Source organism: Pholis gunnellus (assembly GCF_910591455.1).
Source record: "Pholis gunnellus genome assembly, chromosome: 18".
Classification (NCBI taxonomy): domain Eukaryota; kingdom Metazoa; phylum Chordata; class Actinopteri; order Perciformes; family Pholidae; genus Pholis; species Pholis gunnellus.
In genome coordinates, this window is record NC_136545.1 from 9,129,517 (window position 1) to 9,147,367 (window position 17,851).

The 17,851-nt window shown below is 43.2% G+C and overlaps 2 protein-coding genes across 2 annotated transcripts; one reads left to right on the plus strand and one right to left on the minus strand.

Annotated features, from left to right (window-relative positions):
* Positions 1–9,109: 9,109 nt before the first annotated feature.
* nefla (neurofilament light chain a) lies at positions 9,110–11,704 on the minus strand (the record flags this gene model as incomplete). Its single annotated transcript, XM_079178525.1, has 4 exons — positions 9,110–9,445; positions 9,656–10,085; positions 10,386–10,510; positions 10,661–11,704. 4 exons carry the CDS (start codon positions 11,702–11,704, stop codon positions 9,110–9,112), a joined length of 1,935 nt encoding a protein of 644 aa, XP_079034651.1.
* A 4,110-nt stretch (positions 11,705–15,814) lies between these two features.
* Positions 15,815–17,827, plus strand: pgam2 (phosphoglycerate mutase 2 (muscle)). Its single transcript, XM_079178774.1, has 3 exons — positions 15,815–16,331; positions 16,517–16,697; positions 17,328–17,827. The coding sequence occupies exons 1-3, from the start codon at positions 15,915–15,917 to the stop codon at positions 17,495–17,497; spliced, it is 768 nt and encodes a 255-aa protein (XP_079034900.1). The 5' UTR covers positions 15,815–15,914; the 3' UTR covers positions 17,498–17,827.
* Positions 17,828–17,851: the final 24 nt, after the last annotated feature.

Consider the following 17,851-nt stretch of genomic DNA (forward strand, 5'->3'; position numbering starts at 1 on the left):
AATCCTGATTGCAGGAAAATGAGAAGAAACCTCGGGAAAGGCAATTCAGAGAGAGATCTCCTCTCCTCGGACGGCTGGGTGTGCTACAAGATCTGCAAAAGCAGGAGTTCCTCACGTTCTCCTTCCTGTCAAAGAGAGAGAGCAGCATTAGTATTTGAACACTTATGGATGACATTAGATACTATTAATATAATAATTCCAACTAGTAACAGGCTGTTCTTCTGTATCATAATTTTGTCCTGCAGAATGATGATGGAGTTCCTCACGTTCCCCTTCCTGTCAAAGAGGCAGAGCAGCGTTAGTATTTGTATGACACTTAAGGATGACATTAGATAATATTAATATAATAATTCCAACTACTCACAGGCTGTTCTTCTGTATCATAACTTTGTCCTGCAGAATGTCGATGAAGGAGTTCCTCACGTTCTCCTTCCTGTGAAAGAGGCAGAGCAGCATTAGTATTTGAACGACACTTATGGATGACATTAGATAATATTAATATAATAATTCCAACTACTAACAGGCTGTTCTGCTGTATCATAACTTCGTCCTGCAGAATGATGATGAAGGAGTTCCTCACGTTCTCCTTCCTGTCAAAGAGGCAGAGCAGCATTAGTATTTGAACGACACTTATGGATGACATTAGATAATATTAATATAATAATTCCAACTACTAACAGGCTGTTCTTCTGTATCATAACTTCATCCTGCAGAATGACGATGAAGGAGTTCCTCACGTTCTCCTTCCTGTCAAAGATTCAGAGCAGCGTTAGTATTTGGAGGACAAATACTACATACTAATAGTGTGTGTCTGTGAGCAGAGTTAGCCCTCTGTGAGCCATGGGTGAACTCTGATCTGCTCCAGAGTAGGTCGCTGCTTGGGATCCAAGGTAAAACATCTTTCCAAGAAATCCCGGCAATCTGGAGAGAAAGAAGGAGAAGAAAGGTGAGGGCGACGGCTACAGTGATCCATCAGAATGTCAACTGAAATCAACAGATATGTTTCTGCTGACATGTTCGTGAGTATGTTTTTCTTACCTTTAGACAGCGTCTCGTTGATTCCCACAAGATTTCTCATGAACATCTTGGTATCGAAATCTTCATCACTGTGGAGTATTTGAAAGAGGACCGCTCCAATCTGCCACACTGTGGTGGGTCCAGCTCTGTAACTATAACATCTCCACCACTCTGGGGGGCAGTAAGCAGGGGTACCTAGAAGATACAGACATAATAAGGTGATGAGGATGAGGAGCTGTGTCTAATTGTAAAAGTCACAGATGGGTAAGTTAGTGAAGAGCAGGAGTAAAGCCAGACATCTTACCGCGGAAGATGCGATAAGAGGCTCCTCTCTTGACGAAGCAGCTCAGACCAAAGTCAATGAGGCGAACTCGCGGGACGTCCGAGCTGGTCTCAATCAAGATGTTTTCACTCTTGATGTCCCGGTGGAAAACGTTTTCCGTCTCAAGATCAATTGCTGCATCTATCAGCTGTTTCAGTATGATCTGAGAGACAAAAAGAGAGAGATGAGGGATCACAGAGGAGGATGGTTTGACATGTTTTCATGGCTGTGACTCTGAGCTGACTACAACTACAAAACACAACGTTTCTAAAACCATCTTTAAGCCATAGAAACTGAAATGCACAAGAGATTTTCAGTAGATTACGTAAAAACCACATCTGTTTATTTTTCTCCTCCAAATAACTTTAGTTGACCTGGAGCTTTGTCTACCATCTGTTTGACTGCCTCCACTACTGTTTCTTGATCCATCAGAACAATTACTTTGGCAAGTACAATGTTACCATGATCAATAGAAACAATGACCTAAAAACTAGGAAAATAAACCTTAAATTGCAAAGAAAATCCTTTAGGTAGTCTCCAAGTTCCTGTAAAAAGTTAAAGACACACACGGTTCTTCCAGCAGCTTACCTTGGCCTCCTGCTCTGATAAGAAGCCTCCTTGTCCGTCGACGTAGTCGAATAGGTCCCCGGCGGGGATCGGTCTCTCCATTACCAGGATCAGCTCCTGGTCCAGATCGTACCAGTCAAATAGAGACACAGGTGACCTCCCCACTGATCTACTTGTGTCCGTCAGTTTCAACATGATGGCAACCTCCACGGGCAGCTGCTTCCCAGTTCCATCCTGAAACATCACAACAGAGTGGAGGATGAGAGAGAACCATGATTCATCCATAATACATTCAGAAACAGTGCAGTGTTGAATACAGAAGATTTTAACAGCAGCAGGTGTTGCTCACTCACCACATCGTAGAGAACGTCCTCCTTGGGAATGTGCTTGATGGCAACCTACGAGATACAAAAAAGACTTGTGTTAGCACTCCCTGACCATATCGTGTGTGTGTGTGTGTGTGCAAGATTGTGTGTGTGTGTGCAAGATTATGTGTGTGTAACACTTACAGGTAGATTATCTGCTTTGCGATAGCCACCAAACACAGTTCCACATCCTCCTTGACCAAGCTGATCCTGCTGTTTGTATTTGGCCTCAAATTCAGCTGAACAGAACAACACATATTATGTCTTAATACAGTTGTAACACCAAATATATGCTATCTAAGCTCTAATATGAAACCCTCCTATATTATACTTAATATAGATCCTAATTTTACACTAAGATGAGGTCAAACCTTACATTTAATAATAATAATAACGTTGTTTATATAGGACCTTTAAAAAAAGAGTTTACAAAGTGCTTTGACAGACAAAGCAGCAAAAGCAAGGCAATAGTAACAACACTATACTGACCTCTTAAGGCATCTACAGACTGTGTGGTCTCCTTCAGGTCTGTCCTCTTCTTTTTTGTCTCTGGACCTTCATCATCATCATCGGTGGAGGCCTTCCTCTTACCGACACTCACATCCTTCACAGATGTATTGCAGCTTTCTACAGAGGAGAAAAACACCCAGAGGAACATCAACTGTATGGTATTGTTGTGTTAGCTTTTTGTAAAGCCTTACACTGATATGTTAACACATGTGAAGCACATGCGAACCCACAGTTACACACCCAAATATTATTTTAAGTGTGTTTATCCTGGATGTCAAAGAGCTTTCCAGAAGTTCAGAACATTGTGTTTCTAAAGTTTCTATTTTGTTTGTTTTACAGTCACTCGTCATCAGAGATTGAGGATACCAGCCAGACTCTGCAGTCAAGTCCTCTTTCAAGGTGTTCTCTCTCTTTATAGTTTTCATTCATGTGTGAGTTCATGCAGTTCAAATTAACTATAAATGTGTATACGACTTGTTATCAAGCTAGACTGTGAAGCAGTTCTATTACACTGTTCTTGATACTACTTTAATTCAATGTTACACTGTTGATGCTAATGAGTTCAGTTAAGCTGGTCATTAACGATTGTATTGGTTTATTAGTTTTCTTCTAAACATGCAGTACATTGTGAGTTTTGTGATGTAATACAAATGTCCCTTTATTATTTGAGATCAAGTAATGAACTGCAACATTTGTGTATTGAATGTCTATTGTGATTATTTTATTTGTTGGGAATTAAATGCAAAAGTAGTGGGTTGTATTACCCTTTGTAAATAAACTGTAACATTCTGGCACCGTAATATCACGGTAAAACCTAGTTATCCTACTATCACCTAACGTAATCCAGTAAATTACCGTTAATTTACTAAGATGAGGTCAAACCTTACATTTAATAATAATAATAATAATGTTATTTATATAGCACCTTTCAAAAAAGAGTTTACAAAGTGCTTTGACAGACAAAGCAGCAAAAGCAAGGCAATAGTAACAACACTATACTGACCTCTTAAGGCATCTACAGACTGTGTGGTCTCCTTCAGGTCTGTCCTCTTCTTTTTTGTCTCTGGACCTTCATCATCATCATCGGTGGCGGCCTTCCTCTTACCGACACTCACATCCTCCACAGAAGTATTGCAGCTTTCTACAGAGGAGAAAAACACCCAGAGGAACATCAACTGTATGGTATTGTTGTGTTAGCTTTTTGTAAAGACTTACACTGATATGTTAACACATGTGAAGCACATGCGAACCCACAGTTACACACCCAAATATTATTTTAAGTGTGTTTATCCTGGATGTCAAAGAGCTTTCCAGAAGTTCAGAACATTGTGTTTCTAAAGTTTCTATTTTGTTTGTTTTACAGTCACTCGTCATCAGAGATTGAGGATACCAGCCAGACTCTGCAGTCAAGTCCTCTTTCAAGGTGTTCTCTCTCTTTATAGTTTTCATTCATGTGTGAGTTCATGCAGTTCAAATTAACTATAAATGTGTATACGACTTGTTATCAAGCTAGACTGTGAAGCAGTTCTATTACACTGTTCTTGATACTACTTTAATTCAATGTTACACTGTTGATGCCAATGAGTTCAGTTAAGCTGGTCATTAACGATTGTATTGGTTTATTAGTTTTCTTCTAAACATGCAGTACATTGTGAGTTTTGTGATGTAATATATAGCACCTTTCAAAAAAGAGTTTACAAAGTGCTTTGACAGACAAAGCAGCAAAAGCAAGGCAATAGTAACAACACTATACTGACCTCTTAAGGCATCTACAGACTGTGTGGTCTTCTTCAGGTCTGTCCTCCTTTTCTTTTTGGTCTTTGGTCCTCCATCGGTGGCGGCCTTCCTCTTACCGACTCTCACATCCTCCACAGATGTATCGCAGCTTTCTACAGAGGAGAAAAACACCCAGAGGAACATCAACTGTATGGTATTGTTGTGTTAGCTTTTTGTAAAGAAATATAATTTCTGTTGATGCTAATGAGTTCAGTTAAGCTGGTCATTAACGATTTTATTGGTTTATTAGTTTTCTTCTAAACATGCAGTACATTGTGAGTTTTGTGATGTAATACAAATGTCCCTTTATTATTTGAGAACAAGTAATGAACTGCAACAATTATGTATTGAATGTCTATTGTGAATATTTTATTTGTTGGGAATTAAATGCAAAAGTAGCGGGTTGTTATCCTACTATCACCTATCGTAATCCAGTAAGTTACCGTTAATTTATGGTGAAATAATTTAGAGTGTGGACAATAGACATCCTCCATACTAAATGACAAAATGGGCAGATTCAAAAATAGTTTGCATGCCAAAACCTCGATAAAAATAAAATGTCTCACTGTCCTGTAGTGTAATCTATCCACGCAGGTAGTTTCATCTGTCCAGTTTTTGACATATCGGTCTCTAGCCCAATACAATTAAGGTGAATGCAATTTATTTTCTGGTGCTCACAGCATTGAAACATTTAACAACAACATCTATTTCCAAAAACAGGCTCCTTGTTACTCTGGATAATCTACAAGCCTCACTGTAATCAGTATCTATTGGACCAACCTTCTACCAAATAAATAGTCCAAATGAAACTATAGTGTGTTCGATAGATTATCCATCCAGGGTACGTTTTGGGAAAGCGATGTTGCTTTTGAATTTTAAAATGTCAATTGTTGATGCTGTGAGCACCAAAAATGAAAATCCTCTTTAACACCTGGGTGAAATCAAAACTCTCAGACACAGATCTTTTAAAACCTGAGGAAACCTGGGAGAAATTATCCAAACTATCTGCATAAATAGATACCATTAGAGGGAAGGGATCATTTTTTTTTACTTGTAATTTAAGTGAACTGAAGTCTATTTAGATCAATATACCAACACCCCAGTTGATGTACATTTCTGTAAGAGATCTGAGTACATCTTCCACCACTGTCTGAACCCCGTGTTTAGTAAACTGATGATTGGATACACTCCCAACAGCAGATTCACATGATCAGCTTACCTTTCTCAGAGCGCTTTGAGGAGGATGCCGATTCAAGTCTTCCCTCTTTTTCCTTCTTCTTCGTTGGTGTTCCCTCTCCATCTTCTGTGGCTTTCCTCTTCACTCCTCTCGCACTGAAGCATTCTTTGGAGGTGGTTGGGTAGTCACTTTCTGAAAGTCTTTTCCTTTTGTTGGGGGTTAAAATATCCGGACTGGTCTTTCTTTTCACCCCCCTAGTCGTGTCATCCTTTTCGTGAGCTGAACTTTTTGACGACATGCTGATATAGTTGTGAACTAATTATTTGTAGAGATATATATATACGATAACTTCAGAGCAACCAGTGTGTCGAACCAATGCTTGAATCTAACTGACTGAATTTGTCAATGTGTGTGTTCTGTATCTGTGGTGAATAGAATGTGGAACATGATGAGTTGTTCTAGCATGAGGTCATGTCTGTACCATCAAAGTCAAAGTTCTGGAATATGCAACTGTTATATGTTAATATGCAAATAAGTAAATATATGTGTTAATATGCAAATATGTTAATATGCAAATGAGTGTTTTTAATTGAATTGTGTGTATATTCTTATCCACTGAAACAATGCATACAATGCATAAAATACACAAGTGTACAATGCTTGATATTGACTCCCTCTCAGTCAACTGGATGACTTTACCTATTGAAATGCCTGTAGGTTGTTTTTATGAACCATTCATATTGATCTAAAGTCAAATATTTTAAGGAATAAATGAAAAACTATTCTTTGCTTTCTAGTTGGCAATGTTGTTCTGTCTGTCAAGCCACCATTTTGGTCCAGACTGAAATATCTCAACAACTGTGGGATGGATTGAACTTTGGTCCTATCTATCCTACTGACTTTAGGTGATCACCTCATTTTTATCTAGCAATGCCAAGCGGTTGACATCTGTGGTTTTTGCATGTGAAGAAATACACTTTCCTGCCAATGTTATAACATTGTTCCACTGATCATTAGATAACAGCAATATGCCAAAACAATTATAATGCTGCACTGTGCCAGCAAAAGGCAGGGAACAACACAGCTAGCAAGTGAAAATGGATAAGCATTAACAATGCATTTTAAAAAAAAGCTTTCTTTTACAATATAAGGGACATTTTTGTCCAGAGTGAGCTCTTGTCTGTAACAATTGCCAACTAGCTGGACTTACTGTTTGCCCAAAACAACAAAGAAACATGAAATGCATCATTTCTGTGTGCCAAAAGGAAAGATTTGAAATGAACACCAAATGGAAAGTTTTCATTAAGTTGTATTCATCTTTTTTCTTTCACATGAACTCAGCAACAGAGTGCATTTAAAATAAACGTTTGTTCCCCTAGTGGGGTCTGAGGATGGTCGTGTTAGCTGGTTGGTCAGATGGTCATTTTCCTTTTTAGCAATGCTTGAGTCCATGACACTGTCTTGAAAACTAGCAGCCAGTTTCTTATGGCCTTTCATATTAAACCAAAATCCCAATCCCAACGTCTTATCTTAAGTATCAAACACGTCCTTTCATTATTAAAGACTACTTTATTACTCTGTCGTATTTTTTTTAACTAAGCAACCAATCTACTTCCTGTTTACATCGACACCCACGCGCATGCCCAGTGTAGTGAAGTGTCACGTGATATTCTTTTTCAGGCGTGTTAGTCTGGATTTAATCATTTCGAAAACGGTGCTGAAACGCGGTGTGGATGGAGATCGTTTTTGTTTGAGAACGGAGTAGTATGTAGCCTGAGACATGCAGACAGGCGGAGAGGACGTGCAGGAAAAGCAGATATTTTGTGCAGATATATTTTACACATTACTGGGTGATTCCATTTTTCAAAAACACAAATATTGACAATTTGTATAGTTTATTATTATTATTATTATTATTATTTTTTTTTTTAATCATTTCTGGCTCTAAGGGGGGGATGGTGCCCTAGCGCCCTCTATTGACCAGCCGCCACTGCTCAATTTAGCAAACTAAAGTTAAAGTAATTTCATTTCACTCTTCGCGCCAAGTTTCAGCATTTACCATCGTCCTGTAATCACCACTTGTGGCCACAGTGGCCGCTGTTCATGCTCAGGTAGCCAATGAAGTAACTGTGCAGCGTTCGCTAAACAGCGACCCCTGTGGTCATTTGTGAAATTAACAGGATAATAACGCAAATAATTTGCATCCACTTTCTCTGACCCAATGGACTGTATAGTTTCTGTAAAGACATCACCCTAACTGGACATGGCGGGTCACGAGCATTGGTCACGAGCAGGAGCTCCAACCTCCCAGAGAGGTATGACGTACTGTTTTCACTTCCTGTTTTGTTGCATTTGTGATAACACCATTGACATGCTGCAATGCAATGAAACATAAATATATATGAGTTGTAAAGGCAGTTGCACAGCAGTTAAGTAAAAAACCCTAGGGTGTAATACATGTAATAATGGAGGGTTTAATTGTAGTTTGGCTAACTTACCGACACTGGCAGCAGTTTCGAGGTACTTCAAAACCACCTTCAACGCTGATTCCAGCAATTTAAGAAAATCATGGCACTCTTTTCTCGGAGCCATGACTCCAGCCTGAACACAGACGTGACACACGCGAATTAATATATACCAATATACCATTTCGAATAAACGTCCCCAAATGCCCCTATATATGTAACTGCAGAGCTCACCTGACAATCAAGTTGTGCAGTGTTCTATATCTGTGCATCCATGGGTAACGTTACATTGCAAACAGGAACTGGTAATAGTTAATTCTTCCAAAATGTAAACAAATCATGTTTTTGAAAACGGGGGCTCAAGTAGACACATAGACTGTACAACTTCCTGTTTACATCCACCAAAGCATTATGGGAGCTGCAATTCCAGAATTATATTTCTTCATACACATATATATATTTATCTATATTATTATTATTATTGTTTTTGCATTACTGAATGCCCCATCAAAATAGCTTAGGAGGGCTTGTGTGGGGATCTGCTTTGCTCTTGGAGGCTCAGAGGCTTGTGATGTTAAAAGTTATACTTTAGGACTTGTTTATGGTTCACCAGGCACAAAATCAGTGACACACATGGCTTTAAGAGGTGTTTATTAAACCAACAAAATCTCACACACTCACTTTTGCACTCAGCAATTACACATATTACACTCATCAGGAAGTGTGCAACCAGACCCTTTATGGATTCCTCTTGATATTGGCAAGCAGTTTACCTTGATTTGTTGCTGTGGATGGCTATTGGACGGTTTCATTGAGCACCATGTTAACAAGCAGATTTGAGAGGATAGCGTACTCTACTGGTTATCGAGCTAATGGACAGTCATGATTGAAGTTTTCTGAAGCTACTGGCTTACTTTTTACCCTTTGTGCTCGTTTCCTCTGCAGCTTCCGGTTTGGCTGCTTTTCCTTCCTCTTTCTCCTTTTTGGCTTCAGCTTTGACATCTGTTTTCAAAGGAACTTTGTCATCTTTGTCGTCTTTCTTGGCTTCCTTTTTATCTTCTTTCTCTTCACTTTTTTTTGCCTCAACTTTCTCCGCCTTTTCTGTTTCTTTTGCATCCTCATCTTTGCCTCCTTCCATTTTTACTTCCTCTTGGGCTTCCTCTTTAACCTCAGTCTCCTCTCCTTCTCCTTTGTCCCCTTTCTCCCCGTCATCTTTGGCAGCCTCTGTCACCTCTTCCTTTTGCTCCTCCTCGGTCACCTCGGCCTTTTGCTCCTCCTCTGTCACCTCTTCCTTTTGCGCCTCCTCTGTCACCTCTTCCTTTTGCTCCTCCTCGCCACCTGCATCAATAGATGAGAGTTGTATTATTTTTTGTCATCCGGATTTTAATAATTTAAGTTTAATTAAGAAATTTCAGAATGTAAAAACAATGCACTAACCCTTTTCTCCGTCCTTGGCCTCCTCATCTCCTCCCTCAGCCTCTTCATCTCCCTTAGCCTCTTCTTCATCTTCTTGCTCTTTATCTCCCTCCTCCTCCTCTCCTCCCTCTTTATCGTCCTTCTCCTCTTCCTCCTTTGTCTCCTCTGTCTCGTCTCCTGCCTCTTCTTCCTCTTCCTCCTTTACCTCCGCCTCCTCGTCCTCCTCCTCCTCCTCTTCCCCAGGTGGGCTGGCCTCTGCTTGCTGGGCGTGGCTGGCAGAGATGAGCCCCTCGGTGATGCTGAAGCTGGAGCTGAGGAGGTGTGATGTCATCAGGTAGGAGGTGTTAGCGCTCAGGCTGGAGAGGAAGGGCCGGGCGATGGAGGGCGCTGCGAAACTGTGGCTGTACAAAGAGGACATACTCCCAGGCACTCCTCCGCTGAAACGAGACTCCTCCCCTTCTAGAAGCTTCCTGTAGAAGTCGGTGAAAAGAAAGGTGATGAGTACTGCAGGCCATGAGAAGTCAGTGAGTGGCCATTTGTTAACACTAAACATGACAGTGTTGCTTTATCACAGAATGTGTTTACCAAAATAAAACGTTTCCTGCATATTTTGACTTTTCTATCAACTCGTAAAAACGTTTTACATAAATTATACATTTAGTAAGGCCATACACTTTGCAGATCTATCTACATAAAGATAAACATTAGAAATACTCCAGCTTCGTTTGAACATATATTTTCACCTCAGCCGCACCGTTGCTGCTTCTCACCTGTATGCAGCAATCTCAATGTCCAGAGCCATCTTGACATTCAGAAGGTCCTGGTATTCTTTCAGGTAGCGTGCCATTTCCTGTTTGGTGCCCCTCAGCTCACTCTCCAACTCTGCAATGGTGTCCTAAATACAAGACAATGTCAAGTCAGGATAAAAGGACAAACAATGTTAAATCAAATAAAACCCTTAAGTAATACTTTTAAACAGCAATAAGCCCAAAAATCTAAAGATCTGGATAACAATGAACGCATCACGAGAGAATACACTACTGACATGCATAGCATCTATCTCAGCGTTCTGCTTGTCCTCCATCTCATGCAGCTGTTTCTCCAGGGATTCATTGAGGCCTCTGCATGCATCGATCTCCAGCAGGCGGGCCTGGAGCTGGCGTCGGTACTCTCCCGCTTCGTCCTTGTTGCTTCTCACGGCGTTGCTGTGCTGGGCCACCGTTTCGGTCATGGAGCCCACCTTCCCCCTGAACCACTCCTCTGCTGCCTGCATGTTTCTTGCCGCCAGCCTTTCATACTGGGACCGTATGTCCCTGAGAGCCCCGGAGAGGTCCGGAGCTGCGGCCTCAGACTCCACTGCCACCTGGACACCCATCTGGACCTGGGCCTGGAGCTCAACCACCTCGCCTTCGTGAATCCTCTTGAGGAAGGCCAGCTCCTCCAGCAGAGTTTCGACACTCTTCTCCAGATCAGCCTTGGCTAAGGCAGCCTCGTCGGCCTCGCGGCGGGTGTCCATCAGCCTGCCCTCGGCCTCTTCACGCGCCAGCACTTCCTCCTCATATCGACCCTGCAAGGCACTCAGGGTTTGCTCCAGCCGCTCTCTCTGTCCCAGGACAGCCTGTTGCTCTGCCCTGGCCTCATCCACAGCAGCTCTCAGGGACCGGGCCTCCTGCTCGTACAGCGCTCTCAGGCGGGACGGCTCCGTGTACCTCTGCCTCAGCAGCACCAGCTCTGCCTCCAAAGCGCGGTTCTGCTGCTCCAGCTCGCGCACCCTCTCGATGAAGCCGGCGAAGCGGTCGTTGAGGTCCTGCAGCTGGCCGCGCTCTTGGGTGCGCACGGTGCGGAAATCGGAGCTGATCTGGGCGGCCTGGCTCAGCTCCAGCTCCAGGGAAGCGGCTTGTGAGGAGGAGGAAAGCAGCACCCGGCCAGGGGAGGAGTACTGCAGACGGGAGGAGGACAGCGGGGATGCATGGGAGGAGTAGACGGAGTGGGTCCTCCCTCTGGTCACCGCGACACGAGGGGGGGCCTCGGCATACCAGCGTCTGTATGGCGAGGCGGAGTAGAAGGGGTCATATCCGATGCTACTCATGGCTGAGTGGTAGTAGGACAGTCTGCTCTCCCTCTCCTCTGTGTGTATGTGTGTGTGTGTATGTGTGTGTGTGTGTGTATGTATGTGTGGGAGGTGTACAACGGGCTCAGGTTCAAGCCTCGACTGCTTACTGCTGCAGCAGCCTGTGCTTTTATAGCAGGAGAGTGAGCTCTGACGCAAGCGCTTTCCCCCAAACTCTGACAATGCAGGCTCGATGGGCTTACACTGCAGCGGCAAGAAATGAGACCGAGAGGATCCGTGGGGATGTGCGTAGGAGGGAAATTAGTTCAAGATAGACAGAAGAAAAGACAGGAGAAGAGGTTGCAAAAATACACGTCACATGGATCCATACTTACGTTTGTCTTTTCATTACAGTGATGTTCATCAGAGCTGCGTTTCTAAAAAAGAAAAACCTGTGTGCTCATGTGGACTTACTGCAAAAAAAACTGTCATACATTTTGCGAGGAGTTCCTTTTTCTATATGGAACAAAAAACATGGTTAAACCGGCTTGTTGTGCTATCGTCACTGCAGGAGATAGGGGAGGGAGGGGGAGGGGGGGGGGGGGGGGGGAGCCTTATTTACAACCGTGACACAGCATCTCTCCTACTGGTGTAGAGCAGAACTACAGCCGTAACCTCAAAAGACCTGCAATGATAAAATCCCACCCAAACAGAAGGTAACATGTAAACGTCTTGGTCCGTCAATAAGCTTGGCAGCTTGCTAGGAAATTGGTTAATTAGTAGTGCACACACGCTGCGTCAGTGTTTTCCTTAATGTTAATACTATTTACTTTATATTCTCAGCTTTTCTTTTGTCCTTTTCTGACTCTGTAAAAGCCATTTTGGTAAACTAACAACATCATATACTACTTAAATGTAATGATGTTATGTGCCAGTGTCACAAGGTATGTACAGTATATCATGAATAAGGTGCACGATGTTATAGAGGTAGTCTTAATAGTTCGTTAGTTGTAAAGCAATGTTTTTAATCAGTGAAAGACAAGTCTTCTTTCCCCTTTTGTCAGGTTGTTGTTTCAATTCTATAAAAGACAAACAGTCATCTGCATCACAGATACCCTGGCAGGTCAATTACACCCAGCTGCTGACATGCATTTTCTTTTCGTGTGTGTGCGTGAGTCTGTGTGTGTGTGTGTGTGTGCAGGTATGCAGGGGCTCAGTGAAAGTATATGTTGGGGAAATTCATCTTGCTTTCAAACTCCATGCATAAATGAAGTGTATTGCAGTGCTTTTTCAGCAATAACTGTATACGTGTGTGTGTGTGTGTGTGAGTGTGCATGTGTGCATGTCCCGTAGTGTGAATGCTCCAGTAATTTGCCGATGCAGCAAAGCCCCCCAGTACCTATAGACAGTGCTGTGCCTCACAGAAGTGAGGCAGGCAGTGAGAGGTTTGGGACTTCAGTGGGAGCTGCATGGACTCTGCTGCAGGCTGAGTCATCGTAACAGTTGTGATCACACAAACTCCCCTGTGTACACTCTTTCCCACCCAAACAGCAGCCTGACAATCAGCACCAGGGGCGATTTTTTTTTGGCAAGACAAGACACTTACAGGACCCGGGGAAATGAAAGAGAGAAAGTAGACCATTAACTTCTCATCCCAAACAAATGAACTCACCTCAAGTGTATTCACTAACTATAAACACACTAATAACGATAAGGAGTTTCAAATAGTGTATTGCATGTCGACGTCAGAGGGATGGACTTCGGGAGCGAATAGTGCTTGAGGGAGGAAGGGATGAGAGTTGTGGGATGAAGGGATGAAGCGTAGGGGACGAAGGGATGTAGGGGGAGGAAGTCAATGGGTCAGTTGTGACTCAATAATTTGTGCGGAGGAAATTAGATATGTTCGGGGCGTGGTCCTTGTTCCCGAACTAAGTTTCTAAAACTTAATATTTCTAGATTGTTCTGCCGGTGTAGCTGATTAACATGAAACCCCAGCATTAGTCTAAGTATCAAATTATGACTTTTACAATTCAGTAACTCCAGGCATCTATACATGGTGACAGCATCACATCATTCAGCAACCTGGGTCACTGAATCACTGGGATCGTCACATGCTTGGTGGCAATAGTGGTGAAGTTGAATAGCTTTATATTTATTTATAAATAAATAGTATTTATCGACACTTCATAGGCACATTATTTATCCCCTTTTGGCCACTAGGGGCGCTTTGTATAACAAGCTGACGGATACACAGCCACCATTAACAATACTGCCTGTTAGCCACATTTGCTTTAATTCAATTTATTTGGCAGCTGCAGTGCAAGCGATGAAACTGATTGTTTGACAGTTTGACAAGTGCTCATATTATGATTTATTCCTGGATTACAAGTCAAACGTTAACTCTCCTTCTCTGTACTCCACCTATCTGGTCTCCAACAACCCTTAAAGAAAATATATGGATATCATACTGCTAGATGTTTGACCTCAGTATGTTCAACAGCGGCTCTGTAGCTTCATCTGTCAGCGGGTTGCTTTGCTGGTAGCCTACAACTGGTTTATCAGCTCTGTGTTCCTGCAATATGGATGCTACAGGGGTTGAACAGTAAATGTGCCACAGAACCAAAACCTAGCAGCAGCTATTAATTATCTGTCATTCCAGCATTGAAAACTGTGTTTTCATATTCATTTTGTAAACGTCAATTCACCAGAGAACCAGAGTGACCCAGCTGCAAAAAGGCACATCCAGTGTTTTTCCTGCAGCCTCATCCTTGTTAGTTCCTACTTTGTGCAATACAATAACCCACCTCCTTATCGGGCTCACATCAGGCAGTCTGGCGTCACGCCTGGAACTCCATCAATATCATATTTTTGGACGATTGTATTTCTCTCTTCTTTTTTTTTCTATACATGGATCATAATTTGATTGGCCGTGGCAGGAGACGGTGACTTTGCCTGACAGCGTTGGCTCTGTGGCTTATAGTTTCCAAGCTTCATCAGCACTGCGTATCCTCATCCTGTACGTCTGAGTGCTTCCCGACATTCAATTTCATGAAGGATACTGCAGAATATTTGGCTTCGATTATTTGTCTCAGTAGTGTATAATGTTTCCAGTAGGGTGGAACACTCGACGCTTCTCAACTCCAGACACACAGAAATAACTTGAATCATTGAGTTAAAATATGTTGTGGTGATGCTGAGACAGGGGAGCCCTTGCGCAGCATATATACCACTGTATAAGTTGTAGCAGCTGTATATGTACATCTAACAGTGCCTTACTGAAATGTAACTCCTTTTGAGTTAAAAAAAAAGAAAAAGCCAGGCTTCCTCATTGTTACTCCACACAGTGGGACATGTTGCATGTAAATCTGATACGAGAGCAACTCCTAGAGGTCATGGACAGTAATAACACTTTATAAATCCCTCTGTTTTAGATTTATGAGACTTTATGATCATTTGCTGAGATATGATTCCGCAGGTTGGACCAGGTCGAACCCTTAAAGATCAAGATGTAGTTAAAGGTCTTTGAGGAGCCTTTTCCCTTTTAACTGGAACACTTTTAAACACTAATTGTTTTGCTGTTTCTTGCATCTTTCGCCTGTTCTTGATTTGTACCTCAATTGTATTAACAATGATTATTATTCGTGAAGAGCAGTGGAACGTTGTGGTAAAGTAAGACAAAGCACATGAGTGCACGCTGTATGCAGCTTCTAACTCAGCTGTGTTTTGGCAACACGCCGCAGTCATGGATCTCCCCCTACCACAGTGCTGAGCCTGTTATGCCCCTGTGAACAGATGTAATATTTACTAAACATATGAAATCTTCAAAGTGCAATGAGCTACGGTTTCTCTCTCAGTGATTAAAACTGTTCATTTCAGAATGAGGCGCCTCTCTCTGCAGCCAACTCTGATCTTTTACACTTTTGTGCCACAGATCTCAGTTTAAAAGTCATGTTGCTATTTTGGCTAAATATCTGACCTCTGGCCTTCCCACCCGCCGCATGTCCCACCAAGCCCGGGCAGAGGTCTCGTTCTATTGGCTGGCCATGTATGTCCGTCAGAGCGTGAAGGCCTCTCACAGGTGGAAAGTGAAGGAGGCCTGTCTGCTATGCACTGCCACCATCCAGGCTGCTATAAAAAGAGTGTGGTATGCCAGCTTGGTCTCACTGTTGGTCAGACGGTGTGTGTGTGTGCACAAGTTAGAAGGGCTGAGGGAACTGTGAGTGGTTTAAGTAAAACTCTTGCTGAAGACATGGCTGCTGCCCATCGTTTGGTTATCGTCCGCCACGGCGAGAGCGCCTGGAACCAAGAGAACCGCTTCTGCGGCTGGTTCGACGCTGACCTCAGTGAGAAGGGGTTGGAGGAGGCCAAGCGTGGAGCCCTGGCTATCAAGGATGCGGGCCTCAAGTTTGACGTGTGCTACACCTCCGTGCTGAAACGCGCCGTCAAGACCCTGTGGACCATCATGGAGGGCACAGACCAGATGTGGCTGCCCGTGATTCGTACCTGGCGCCTGAACGAGCGTCACTACGGAGGCCTCACTGGCCTCAACAAGGCCGAGACGGCGGAAAAGCACGGCGAGGAGCAGGTGAAGATCTGGCGCCGCTCCTTTGACACCCCACCGCCACCCATGGAAAAGGATCACCATTACACCAAAGTCATCAGTGAGGTGAGACAACTGAAACTCAGGGCGTGGGCTATTTTGGAATCGGCAATCTATTAGTAGGGTTTGTTTTCTCACTAATCAGAAGAACGTCACAAAGCACCACCATGTTTGTCTTGTCGGTAAGTTCTGTAACTTCTGTCAATTGTTCGTGGGAGTAAACTGCCTTTCACTGTTCTTACTAACTCCAGTCCCGGCGCTACAAGAATCTGAAGCCCGGTGAGCTCCCCACTTGTGAGTCACTGAAGGACACTATCGCCCGCGCCCTGCCTTTCTGGAATGACGTCATCGCGCCAGAAATCAAGTTGGGGAAGAACGTTATTATCGCTGCCCACGGCAACAGCCTCCGTGGCATCGTTAAGCACCTGGAGGGTGAGTACTACGGTGTAGGAGGACAAAGCTTACATGAAGTTCTGCAGTGAAAGGTAGAGGTGAATGTTGACATTATAAAATCCAACATCACAAAATGGCAAATTGCAAGTTAACCGAATGTTTTGGTTTGGAAATAGCTTTCAGCTTTCATTGTAAAGGCCAAGGCCTCAATGATCACAGACACACACACGCAGTTGTGGATTACAGAGCATAAAAATAGCATGCAGGGACTCAGCTGAGGGACAGGGCAGAGGGTCATGAGTTTGGTTCCCATTACAGTCATGACCTTTATGTATAAAGGTTGTACTTTTTCAAGGAGTGGCCAGACATGGATAAGGGAGTTATACAGCCAGAGGGTCTAAATGTCAGATCGGAATGGTACTGTAGGTGTCAAGGATGAGAGGGACAAGTAGATCACGTTTCTTAGATTATAAATGACAGATTGCTGTGATCAAAATTAATTAAAATACAACCAGATGTAAAGAAAACCTGCAGTGCTGATTCCTTTTATTATGCCAGACTAGAGTCCTTCCTGTCTGGGCAGCCTTTTGCTGTATCAATTACATTCCCGCTCTGTGTTCCTGCTGATCTGCACGTCTACCCGTCTGATCCATCTGCCCGTCTTTCCAGGTATGTCCGACGCGGCCATCATGGAGCTGAACCTGCCAACAGGAATCCCAATTGTGTACGAGCTGGACGCAAACCTGAAGCCTATTAAGCCCATGGCTTTCCTCGGTGATGAGGAAACCGTAAAGAAGGCCATGGAGGCCGTGGCCGCCCAGGGCAAAGCCAAGAAGTGAGACTGCTCTGGAGGCTCTGTGAGGAGGCAGAAAAAGAGACTGTTCCCCCTTCGTGCTTCAGTCCTTTCCGACCGTGCATTTGTCCATCCTTGTAGTCCATTCCAACTGGGGAAACGTTTGGAGGTTCTTTTAGAGACGGGCCATTTTCAGCACATTAGCCCCGTTTGTTTAAATGACAGACAGAGGGATGACCTGTCAATCAAAGCAGACAGCCCCGGACCCACATTATATGCAGCCACACATCACTCAGCCCTTTTAAATTGTGGTCAAGGCCTATGTTAAGACCTCAGCACTCTGGCACAACCAATAAAGAAGACATGTTTTTACGTAGGCCTGGGTCTGTTTGATTTCACT